Raw genomic sequence first — 12,428 nt, forward strand, 5'->3', positions numbered from 1 at the left:
AGTGCTGGGGAGCCATCAGCAGGCCTGGGGAGAGGGGAAGTTGTAGGGAAAAAGAAGGATGCCTTCTGAGATACAGGGTGCACCAGCCTCAGGCACCCAGATGACAGAGGCAGTATCCTGCAGGGTGGCATGGGTGGAAAGCACGAGCAGCACTGCTTGGGATGAAGCTGGAGGTGGTGAGAAAGAGGGTGTCTGGGTTTGGAGGAGCAGCATGAGCTCTGTGTGCCACAGCCCTGTTGGGAGGAGCACATGGAGATGCTGCTGGATGGACCCTCCAGACAAGCTGGAAGAGTCCAGGAACGGTGCTGGCACCCCTGTCTTGCTGCCAAACAGGGAAAGGTCTGGGCTCAGGGCGCATCAAGCTTTATGAGTGGGTTTACCTTCACCGTGCCTGAAATTGATTTTCTAAATTCGTTTTCTTGGTTTGGTGCTGGTGAGCCAAAAGTCTGAGCTTGTCCTACGCTGGCAGGGAGTGTGGCTCTGGCCATGAGCTCGGAGGCCAATGGGGAACAAGGCAGGGCTACTCTTTCTCCTGGGCTGCAGAGGTGTCTGGGTGTGGTACACTTATGTCAGTGACTTCATGGTGATGCACTCCTACCACCGGGACTGTCCAAAGCCTTTCATAACAGCAAAGCAGCAGGAACAACCTTGCCTTCCACCTAACGCAAAGCTTTGTTTTCCAGTGCAGGGGAATAAGCAAATATAAAGTGCTTAGTAAGGCCTGGTCCTTGCTCCACATTGCTCCAGAAAGCCTATCCTCAACTTTGGTGAGTTAAAGAAAAAAGCTTTCAACTGCTGCTGAACAAAACGCAAATACGCTGAAAATACAGAAATCAACATCCTTCATTTATTCCGGCCTGTCAGCTACTTGTGTAGCTAACTGTGGTAACTGAGCCCATGAGATTTTTGGGTGTTTTGTAACTGACAGTTTCTGATGGGGAAACCCCACTCTTATTACGAACAACATGCCGAGTTCCTGGTTAGAGAGACCGTGACAATGTGACTGTGTGCTCAGGAACCTGCCGACACTGGAGAACTTGCCGTGAACTGTGGAGAAAAACCCCCAACACAATCAAAAATGAAAGATCAGTTTTGAGTGTTCGGATGGGGTTGCTCTGGCTACATCTGTGTTCTTTTGCTTTTTGAAGCCAGGCTGCGAAGGAAAGCCCCAGGGCTGGAAAAGCATTTTGGATTGCTTTGCTTTGTTGTTCTGTTGTGGGGTTGTTATTTGCAGCAGCAGCTGCGAGCCGCACTGAAGGGATTTAGGAGTGGAGCAGAGCACGGCACGGCACGGCGCGTCCCTGCCCCCGCGGCTTTGGCCGCGTCCGTCCGCAGCGCCGTCGCCGTCTGGGCTGTGTTTTTCACTCGGTGGCTTTACTAATCCTGCCATAATTCCCCTCTCATTAACCCTTTTCGAGGAGCACGTGGTGACCTCCGCTCCCTTCCCTCCACCGCGCACCCCCCCCACCGCGCTCCCCCGTTCCCGCCCCTGGGCCGAGCCCCGCCCCGTCGGCCCCGCCGCTCCGGCTGCTGCCGCCGGTCCCGCCGCCGCCGCGCCCCCCGCGCTGGGCCCGCCTGCTGCCGCCGCGCTGCCCGGCCCCGCCGCCGCCGCCGCCACGGGCCGGCAGGGCGCCACGGCGCGGCCCGGCCCGGCCCGCTGCGGCCCGGCACGGCACAGCGCGCTTCGGCTCGCCACGGCCGCGCTCGGCCCGGCCCCGCGGGAGGGTGGCTGCAACCCGCCGCGGCCGGCGATGGAAGATGGAAGGAGCCGGCGGTGCGGTAAGGGACGGCGGGTGCCCGTGCGGGGCGGCGGGAGCGCGCAGATGGGGAACTTTCCCCTTCCATTGACTTTTCACTTTTATTTTTTTCTTCTCCTTTTTGTTTCCCGCCTTTGTTTTACCTTTTCTTTTTTTTCCACCCGTATTTCCATTTCCTTTTTGTTTTCCTATTTAACTTTTCCTTCTTTTCCCCTTCTGTGTCCCCTTTCTCTTTTTACTCTTTTCCTTTTTTTTCCCCCTTTTATTTTTCGGTTTTTTTTTTTTTTTTTTTCTCCTTCTTTTCACACTTAAGTAGGAAAGCTCAGAGCCCGCTTCTATGCTCGTTACTGCTAGATCCCCAGAGACACCAACTGCAGCAGGGAGTATGCACTGGGACCCCCCACGCCAGGCCTGGGACCCCCGACTTGCATCCTGCAGAGTTGGTTTTCTTTTGTCGTGTAACTTGTCTGTGTAACAAACTGGCACTGTTGCTGCACTGACAAACTCTCTTCATCATACCAAAATCTTGAGTTACGTGAGATGATCTGAAAAAGCCAGTGTAGGAGCATTGAGTTTTCTGGAGAGGAGCGGTGCTGAGATGAATTCACCAAAGGTGTAAAGTTTTAGAACGTTAAACATATACAGGGACGCTACTGTGCAACTGTGGTGTTATCCTGGCTACCAGGGGTGGGAGCTAACGCTTCACAATGGGAACATAAACAGTTGTAATGAGCTTGAACTTTACTCAAACTCATCAAAGATGCTGACTTCCCATACAGACACGGTATTTCTGTGCCATAAACAACAATTACCTGGCTCCCATTGGGTGCCTGTTAATACATTGTCAGGCAGAGCACATCTGTGTGTTACTGAAGCGATCTGGGTGTGTAATAGGCAACTGCAGTTACTATTGCTTTTGCAGCTTCAGTCATGCTTTAATTCTGTCTATGCGTAGGGCCATTAAAACAGAGAGAGAAAGTCAAATGCGCTATTTCTAATGAAACTGGTGGTTGCACACCCACTGTTTGAAGCAGTTGTAATAGGCTTCTGAGAATCATCCAAGCCTTTCTGGTTCAGCTAGTAGAAGGAAACCTTTTTCTACTCCAAAAGCATTTTCGTCAGTCATATACTTAGTTGATGTGTTTCAGCAGCTGTTACCAGTTTAATGCTAGCCATGGATCTGACCTAGCTCTGTTGATTTATGCAGTCTGAGCTTGACTACAGAGATGTTGGTCTGGGGTATGCCTTTGGTGGGAGAGAAGGTGATCTTAAACCATGTAGGAGTCCCTGTGCAAATGCTACCCTTAAATTACATCCTTGGTTCATTGCAGAAACGAGTATAAGAAAATCATTTGCAGTAGGGATGATGTTAAAAACAATTCCAAGAGACTCTTCAAAAAAAAGCTCTCTTCAAAACTTGATACACCAAAAAATATTCAGACTTCTTGATGAATAAAGCAGATTCTTGCATAACTTACCCGTGTGAAAGGGACCCTCTTCTGCTATTGGTGCTTGAGCAGATTACCTGATTAACTACTGCCATTTCTATGCCGTCAAATTGAGAAGGAAAAGAGCAGTGGAGATTCTAATGAACACATTAGTGTTTGGTTTTCTTCTCAACAATAATTCCTTCACTGTTGTCAAGCTGCATAGCTGAAAGACCTGGATGTCGTTCAGAGTATTCCCCCTTCCTACCTCTTCCCCAGAATGGTCCTTTCTGTTCTTGCCCATGTTACCAGGCAAGTTCAGTGTTTGTTTTTGCAACTATGATTTAAGAGATGATTTGGGTTTGATTCCTGTGGAATGAAGAGGCAGCCTGTCTGCGGGAGTACTGCAGACCAGTGCCACAGAGCATCTCTGCAGACAGCGGTTGTCTCCATGGCCATTCTCTGAGCCAAGTGCTGGGAGCTTCAGTGTTGAGGCTGGTGGTCAAGGTGGCACAAGTCATTCACCACGCATGGCCATCGGTGCAGAGGAAGGATGCTTTGGTCGCGGTTGATTTCAAGCTGGTTGCTTGAAACAATCTCTGCTTCATGGAGAGAGATGGGCTGGCAGACGGAGCCGGGGTGATTTTTTCTGAGGTGTTGCATGTGTTCCTTTTTGGAGTTCCTCTGTTTAGTTTCAAGGTTCCTGAGAGATAACAAGAGCGTGGGATACTGCTCGGTGCTAGTTTAAGATGATTTAGAGGTAGCACAGTGTAGTGGCTTAGGGATGGGAGCCCAAGGAAGGGATGAAGGGTAAGATGAGGTGGGTCCCCAGGGTGCTGGAGAGCCATCTGCCAAGCTGCTGCTTTCCAGCTGAGGCTCAGCAAACCTGTGAACTTGTGCCAAAACTCAAAGGTCAGGGCAGTGGGCTACCAGTGTGAGTATCCTGCTCTGTGCCAGCTCTGCGATGCGGGCACTGGGGATCCCCGCTTGCAGCATGAGGTTTGTGGGCTTGGCAAGAAGAAGCGGGAGCAGCATCCCTAGGCCCAGCAACATCCACCATGTGTTCTCCTTGAAAGGGCATTTCCTTGCAGCCAGCTCCTGATGGAAAGCTGGCTTCTGTTGGAGCAAGGATTTCACGGTCTGGCTCTTCCACCCAGACCCGCTCCATGGCCTGGAAGGTTTGTCACGTCCCAGTGGGCCGTGACATTGTAATGAGGTCCTTTCCTTTGGAAGTTCGGCTGAGAGGGGATGTGGTAGGGACCTCCTCTGGGTTGTTACCACGCAGCGAAGTGGGGCCACAGATTGACAAATTTAGGTCTTGAGCAATTTGTGTCTTAAGCATCTGAATCCCTTTCTGAAGCAATTCATGTTCTCTGGCACCCATGGTAACAGGCTGTTTCCAGTCCTTTTTCTTGTTTGCACTGAGATGAGGCTGAGAAGGAGAGTGGAAACTGTATGCTTCTGTGGGATGGAAAAGCTATTTGAGAGCAGCTGTAAGTGTCTGCCTGCCATTTTTCAGTCTGGCCATAAGTGTCCTGTTGCTATCATGGCACTGCTTGAAGTATACTTCAAGTATATTTACAGGTGCTTTTTCTGAGCAGGGCCCCTCCTTGCTCTGAGACGTCTCTTGCTGTTGTGCCAGCTTCTGTCAGGGACACAGGCTTCTGGGATGCTAATGCATCTGAGCATTTATTCTCTGAATTATAGAGATGAGCAAGGCAGGTTGTGGATGGGGCTTAAAAGCAGGGTGGGGTGAGGGCTAGCCCTCTGGGTGTGGGCTAGGTTGCTACAGGGTTGATTCAGGAGTCTGAGGAGCTCTAGTATTATCTAGCCCTTGAAGCTTGAATTGCTTCTGAATTGACTGTACTTCCTGGATGCTGTGAGCAAACAAACCTGCTAGAGCACCAGATCCGGATAAGGCTGTCTGTCAGAGCTGGGGCTCTACACTTCCATCTCCACCGAGCTCCTCAGCCACTGGCTATCGCTGGGGACGTGCATGGTGTTTGCCATGGCTTGCTCTGCTAACTGTGCAAGATGATTTTCAGTGCCATGACTGCTGGGCTAAGCCACAGGAGAGGAGGCTGGAGCTGGTTTTTGAGGATGGGTTGCTAAGGCAGAAGCACACTGCTCACTGTCACGCTTGACGAGGCTTTTGTGTTGCAGCCATAAGCATTATTTTTGACACCTGGTGAAAGGCCTGAACAAGAGGGCATTGTCTTGATTCTGTGGGGCAGTAGTTTGGAAGCAGTAAGAAAACAACGCAAATGGCACAGATTACACAGTGCAAGCCTCCCTTTTTGCAAAAGCCATGAATGGGGCTTAGTTTTTCTTCTCAGTGTGAAATGTCACGGTGAAAGAGGTGGCTTATCTCCAAAGTGTACTCATTATTTTTTTTACAACAGTTTTCAAGCAGGAAGCGTCATTGGGGTAATAACCATGTCTTCCAGCTTGAGCAAATGCCAAGTGCAGTGGCAAGATGCACTTAAGCCTGGGGAATGGCTGCATTTCAGCGTTAACAGAACCCTTACTGGGAAAATCTTTTTCTCAAAAGAAAACAAATTCTAGTACCAGCGAGTTCTGGTTTTCATCAGCATTCTTATCTGTGGGCTCTCTGTGGCCTAATGAGGAAAAAGGTAGTATTAACTTCTTCACCAGCGAGAGGATGCTAGTGGCACCTGGCCTAGTTGTGCTGCATGTGGGGGGATGTTGTGTCACCTTTGGTGTGTTCCACCTTCCTGCCACAGCTGAAACTGCCTGCTGTCTGAAACTGCCTGCTATCCCCTAGGTGTTTGCAGGGCCACAGCTGCCGGGGGATGCAGGTGCCGATACTCCTTAACTCACACTTTCGTAGCAAGCAAGTGCACTGCTCTTGCAACAGTATCTTTTCAGTCCCCAGCGCTTGCACAGCGGGAGGCTTAGGTGAAGTTGGGTGATGTGACTTACAGCTTCTGCCTCTACTGTGCCAGGGAGAAGGTGGCTCAGATTGGACTTCAGTCAAGTTTCTGATCTGAAAAACTTCTGTTAACTCTAGTAAAGACTCGGAACAATTTAGGTGAAAGCTGTAAAATTAATTTTAATATGTGATATGAAATAATCATGCAGGGTCAGTGAACCGTGTCTAAGTTAGATGGAGATATATGTACCCTTTTTTGCATGCTCTGTTGCTGTGTTGTAGCTCTACAGTTTGCCCTTACCACAGAGGAAATGCAGGTTTTTACACCTTTGCAAATGTAAATTCTTCCGGTTGCTCGTAGCTAGAATGGTTTGGGGGGGGGGTGTGTGGGGGGGTGTGTGTTTGGTTTTTTGGTTTGTTTTGTTGTTAGATTTTACTGTTCATTGAAATTGAGGTGCAAAGAATAGTTCATAATACTGATTTGAAAAAGAAAAGCTCTTCCAATAGCCCATCTTATTTGCATCTGTAAAAACAGAGCTTATTTATCCGGACCTAGGGAATGTAGAGCACATGGGAAAGGATGCGTCCTGCAAGTTCTCAAGACTCAGCAGATGTTGGCTTGGGTTTTGGAAAGAATGTAGCTCCTTAAAGATGCAGAGGTAGCTTCTGGTAGGCCAATGAGGGGTGCTTTGGCACATCCAAATTTTAGCTTCCGTGGAGTTGAAATCCATGTGAAGCAGACCTGTGGCCTGATTGAACATTGTTCTACCATCTGAGACACCTAAACATGATGGAAGTGCGCTACCTGCTGAAAAGAAGCAGTCTGTGAGTTTGATAAATATGCATGGAACAGATTGAACAAAAAAAGTAAGTGCGAGATGTCTACTACATGTGCCACTGAATTACCTGAAAAAACGATGTTGTCTTTGTGCAGTTTTTCTTACGTCAGGCCCCCATCCAAATGCTGTTTGACGTAACTCAAGAAAAATACTTGCGCTATGGCTGTATTAAAAGTTTTGAGTCTTTTTTACTATCTTTGTGTTTTATCTAGAAGAACATGCTGGTTCAGTCAGTGAGCTGAAGCCTGCTTCTCAGTGGGCTTGCTTTGATTCTTGCACATACCTTAGACATAAAGCATAGACATCCGTACAGCGCACGTCAAAAATCACTGACTTGGCAAATCAAAATGCTGAGTGACCTTTAATGGCAAAGTGTAATCGTACAGACTTTGAATTAATATGCTGTTCACATTCATGCAGTTACAGCTCAGGCAGTGTCAGCCTTTGCATAATAAAAAGCATTTAATTCAGTGTAACAGCTGACTTCTTCTTAAAAACTTCAAGCAAACAGCAAAGCAAACATTTCTTTAAAGGGAGAAAAACTCAAGTGCAGGTATAAAAAAAGATGACCAGTCTGAAAACAAGTTTTACCTGCAACTGCTTGATACTGCTGGTAAGGCATCCCTTTTTTGTCACTGTTCCCATGCCTATGTCTAAGCAGCAACTCTTTAGCTTCATTTCTACATTGGGTCTCTTATCAGACGCTGAACTTTTGTGAAGTCTGCCTTTGAGCAGGGAGAGCAGCGCCGATGGTATCTGTGCCCTTTCAGTCTTGCTCTCTCCAGCCCCACCACTTCCTGGCAGGCTGCTCCTGGTAAACACATCCCGCGGTGCTGGGAGTGGCATGGGCAGCCTCCAGTGCCTCAGTGCCTTTTGGTGAATCCCTGGGGTGACGATGTGGGGCGAACTGCACTGAGGACTGAGGAGTGGGGCTGGCTGCACAGTACTAAGCCTGAGGTCTGCCTGGTCCAGGGCCATGACAAAGCCCGGTGAGCAGGTAAGAGTGGCTGGCTGCACCAGTTTGGACCCAGTGGCCAGTTTAGCCCAGGAACATGGATGTGGTTGTGGGTATCAGCAAATGCCTGGGAAGAGTTCAGCTTGCAGATTCACAAGAAGGGTGTGATTTCCACATATATTGAGGATTTGTATCCCTTGAGCTTTTATCACCCTCCTTTTCATCTCCTGTAGGGTTTTGGTTTCCATGACAGTGCTTTGCAGGGAGGTCTGTGGTTTTGACTACAAACTGTGCAAGGAACTGCCTCCTGTTTGGCGTGATGCTGACTCCTAGTACCTTCTTTTGATGTCCTCTGGCCGTTGTATTAAAAGAGATGGTAAATCTCTGATTGCTCTTTCCTTTTTTTCAAACTGCACGCATCTCTGCCACGTGTCTCTCAGCTGCCTCTTTCCTTCAGCTGAAAAGTCCTAGCTGACTTGGTTGTCCCTTTATATAATCCAAACTTCTCTGCTGGATAATGGCTGTAGGCAGTGCCCTCATACAAGCCCTTTCTTTCATCCCTCACCTCTGGCTATCTACAAGTCTCCCTAACTCTACAAGTTAGGTATTAGTTTAACACCCAAGCTGAGATTTTCTCTTTTCCAAACCCTTTGTTAGCATTAACTTCTGGTAGCTCCAGCTGAGATTTATCCATGCAAAACTCTTGTTTTTCTACATCTTAATCAAGTTAAAGCTTTAGTAAAATAAAGAATTGCAAACACATGTATTAACATGTGGGAGTGCGTGTATGGGGAATGTGACCTCATACACCATATAAAATGGAAGTAAAACTACAAACCTTGTTAGTGGATTTTTTTCAGAGCACCAACACTCTCTCTGCTCTCTCTCTGTGCTGTTGGGGTGCTAGCTTTCACCAGATAGCAGGTTTATTTTAACTCCAGATTTCTGCATTTCATCCTGTTACTTAGGAAAGTGACTTACGAAAAGCTCAACAGAAATAGTCTTTTCAGAACAATTAGTACTACCTGTCAAAAGCAGCAAGTCTTGCTAAACTCACGCCTACGGAGGACTGGTTACAGCACTTAAAAATAAGGGCTGGCCACTGGTTGTGCCAGACTGCTGCCCCTCCGTGACAGCAGAGGCAGAGCTCACAGTGTGTGATTTCGTGAAGACTTGACAAGCACTGCAGCTTGACTTACATGGTCAGGCTAGTTCCATTACCAGTTACTGTATTTCTGTCAGTCTCTACAGAAACTCCTGTGATGCAGAAAACAAGATGAAGGTAGATGTTTATAAACACTTTCCGAGAGCATAATCTCACTTTATCAGTGTGGCTTCAGGGAGGCATTTGGCTATTTTGCTGCTAGAGATGTTGATGAAGCAATGAGAATGGAACAAGCACCGCCTGGGATTAGAAATGGTCCAGGTGTGGCTGTGGAGTCCTCCATAGGATGCCATAGGCATCCTGCAGAGACTGTCTCCTGCTTCCTTGCAGTAGTGCTGCTGTGGCACCTCCCCACTAGGCCCTGTGAAGCCATAAGAAAGCACTGTGCCATCAGTGCAGGGGCTGCTGACAGGGAGGTCAGCTGAAAGGTGGTCAGCTCTGGGAAGAGGAGCTGTGGACATGCAGAAGTGCACAAAACAGGGGCTCCTCTGAGGCTGCCTCATTAGTTGCAGAGATCCTCACCTCAACTAGCCAGTTCTCTTCAGGTTTTCCAGTAAGACTAGAAGAATTGGAGTAACACTGCTTTCTGCAGATAGAGCAACTGGGTTTTATTAAGGAAGATTGCAGGGGTTGCCCTGAGGATGCTCTGACTTCCGTGTCTCAGCTCACAGCCCTCTGTGAAAGGTCCTTAGACCCCTTCCTGTTCACGTTTTCCTTTCGCATGACTGGTCTCATGCTGTCCAGCATTTTGGCTGACTCTTGCTCCCTGAAGACTTAAGCTTGGGCACCCATCCCATTCTGCTTTTTCCCAAGGTCTCCTGTGAGGAGTCAGTCTGTCTAACAGCATCTGTACTCTCAGCGGGTCTGAGAAACTCCAGACTGACATTTGCGAGTTAATCATCTGCTCCTTTGAACACTTCCTCCTTATCAGACATTTTCAGAGAAAACACATGACCTGGAGCGTGAATGCTTCAGGAGGCACGGGTTCACCCTGGCTGTTTGTGCTCAGACCGACCCATTCCTTTACCCAGCAGCCGTGGACAATGCTGTCTCCTTCCACTGAGACTCACAGAGATGGAGCCCAGCTCTCCTGTTGGCTCAGCTGCAAGTGGTGGTGAGAGAACAAGACTTTGATACTCCTTAGTGAATGCTTTCTAGAATGTAGATATTTAAAAAAAAAGCCCCAAGAAGAAAACAGTCCCAAAAAAGGCCCCAACCAGAACCTCAGTTAAATTCAAAAGAGGATGCTTTGGTGCTTTCCTTCCATGGTGAAAGAAGAAGCATTTTCTTTAGGTTTGTATGACTCACCATGCCTGTCTAAAAGACACTGGGGTTTTTGGAGGCAGTTTGAGGCGAGCTCAGAACCGGAGTTGAAATCAAATTCACCCCCAGAGAGACATTGTGCTTCAGGAGGAGCAGCAGCCAATTCTCATTGAAGGCCTGCCTACAGCCAGCTCTCTGGAGTAACTGTGGCAATGGTTTCTCCTTGCAGCTATTGACCCTCTGCTCCAGTCTGCATGTTCAGGCAGCACAGCAGAGGCAGTGTGCATGCTTCATGCCAGGCTGACTTATCTGTCCCTGGCAGCTCCATCTGGAGGAGCATGATCCCTGAGGTCTTAGTATCCTACTGCTGTTCAGTTCAGTGCCCAGGCACGTACTCAACATTTTCACTTCCTGTGCAAGCCTGAAACCACCACGTGCACTATGGGCATGTCCTAAACAGTCTCTGCTCCCTCAGCAAGGGACAGAAGGCCAGCGAGGTGGGGGACTTCTGCTGACCCATGCCAATGACTTGTATGAGGTCAACAGAAACTAGTCCAATGTGTTGGCAGGAGGCCTTAGGGGTGAGAGCTGCCACGTCCAGACTAACCTCACGAATGTTATACAAAATTCATCTGAGAGGCAAATGCAGCCTCTCCAGCACTCCTGACCAAGAACTATGACCCAGAGAAATAGGCTTGATCAAACGTGTTCAAACAGGCAGAAAGCACTGTAAGAGTGATGAATGAAAGGGCAGGAACTCACTGCTGCTCTGCCCAGAGCATAATTGGACTGAAAAGCAACATGTATGTGGCTTATGAGAAATATATGTAGAGCTGGGCTGATTTAAGGGTATTCAGCTCTGAGCAAGCGTCACCCTGTCCGACTGTGGCAAACACCAGATGCATCAAAGGTGGCGGTGGTTAAAGCCCTCTGAGGGAAGCGATTATGAAATGAGCTGACCTGAATGCAGATTTCTTTGCCCTTGAGCAGAGGCAGAAGGTTTAAGCAGGAGTTCTATATCCCTTCCAATCTTGCTTCTATTTAATCCTTACTAATGCAGCTTGGAAAGTGCTGTTACTGTTTGTCCAGCCCTCCTCTGGGCTCCTGGATTCGGGACATGGTGACTTCTGCAAGGTTTGGGTGAGTGGCAGATTCATTGAACCACAGACTCATTTGGGTTGGAAAGGACCATAAAGCTCATCCAGTTCTAACCCCTTGCCATGGGCAGGGACACCTTCCGCTAGACCAGGTTGCTCAAAGCCCTAATTAAAAGAAGATTTTCTGTTCTTTCCCAATCTTCTGTTTGATGTATCTTCCCCACCATTTTTTTCTGTCTCTAAAGAGGGACGGCAGTAAAGCAATAGCCTTAAAAGCCAGTTCTGACTTTGTAGCATCTTCGTTCTCTTCCCCCTCTTGCTTTCTCTTTTTAATATCTGTTGTTTGGATGAAATATCATAAACATATCCTTTAAGCCTGGATCTGGAGGCTCTGAACTGTTTTACCTTTAGATAAACCTAAATAGATGTTAGGTTCAGCTGTTCCCATGCACAAGCCAGTATCTGCAAATCTCAGCAGTGGTACTCAGTACTTCTGAAAATCAAGTTACCCCTTTCAGATGAAGTCTCCACTTGGGTACATAACTCTGGTAAACACTGCCATGTACACTGGAAAACGTTTAATCTAACCAATAATTTCTGCCTGTTACTGAATGATGCATAGGGTGCTGTGAACCAGACTCTTCTTCATTGCTTCACAGTAAGGTACAGACAAATACAGACCTCTGGAAAACATGTTTGCTGGCAGGGAAGCTCTGTGCGGCATATGTCTATGAAGTCTTGAAGGGCAGGGCTGAGGGATGGAGATGCTGTGTCCCAGAGGTGTGTAGATGAGAAATTCCTGACTGCTCAGGAACTGGACTGCTATGTCCGTTTTCTTTTGATTTCACTCATCTGTGAGTGGGATTTGGCACCACCTAGTTGTTCAGCTGTCCCATCCCTTCACTTTCATCTGGGTAGGCTGATTTTTTGTCTGGCTCTGTAAGCTGCTTGTGTCCATGCTGTTCCAGACTGACAGCCTTCTCCTGTGTGCTTGGTCCAGCTGTTCCTTTTCTAGCCCTTCCTGCCCCTCTT

The 12,428-nt window shown here is 48.2% G+C and overlaps 1 protein-coding gene across 9 annotated transcripts in view; it reads left to right on the forward strand.

Annotated features, from left to right (window-relative positions):
• The first annotated feature begins 1,617 nt into the window (after positions 1-1,617).
• The window catches only part of LOC308231298 (PH and SEC7 domain-containing protein 3-like), a 109,997-nt gene continuing 99,186 nt past the window's right edge, over positions 1,618-12,428 (forward strand). For 6 of the 9 annotated variants that reach the window (XM_080636504.1, XM_080636507.1, XM_080636510.1 and 3 more), the window contains exon 1: positions 1,644-2,196. In XM_080636504.1, coding sequence (XP_080492630.1) covers positions 2,095-2,196 — 102 coding nt within the window. In that variant the 5' untranslated portion in view covers positions 1,644-2,094. Of the gene's footprint in view, positions 2,197-7,815; positions 7,914-12,428 lie in introns of those variants that run through there. The other 3 variants (XM_080636506.1, XM_080636508.1, XM_080636509.1) reach the window with 3 other exon arrangements.

The sequence above is a fragment of the Psittacula echo genome (genome assembly GCF_963264785.1).
Source record: "Psittacula echo genome assembly, chromosome: Z".
In the NCBI taxonomy this organism is placed as follows: domain Eukaryota; kingdom Metazoa; phylum Chordata; class Aves; order Psittaciformes; family Psittacidae; genus Psittacula; species Psittacula echo.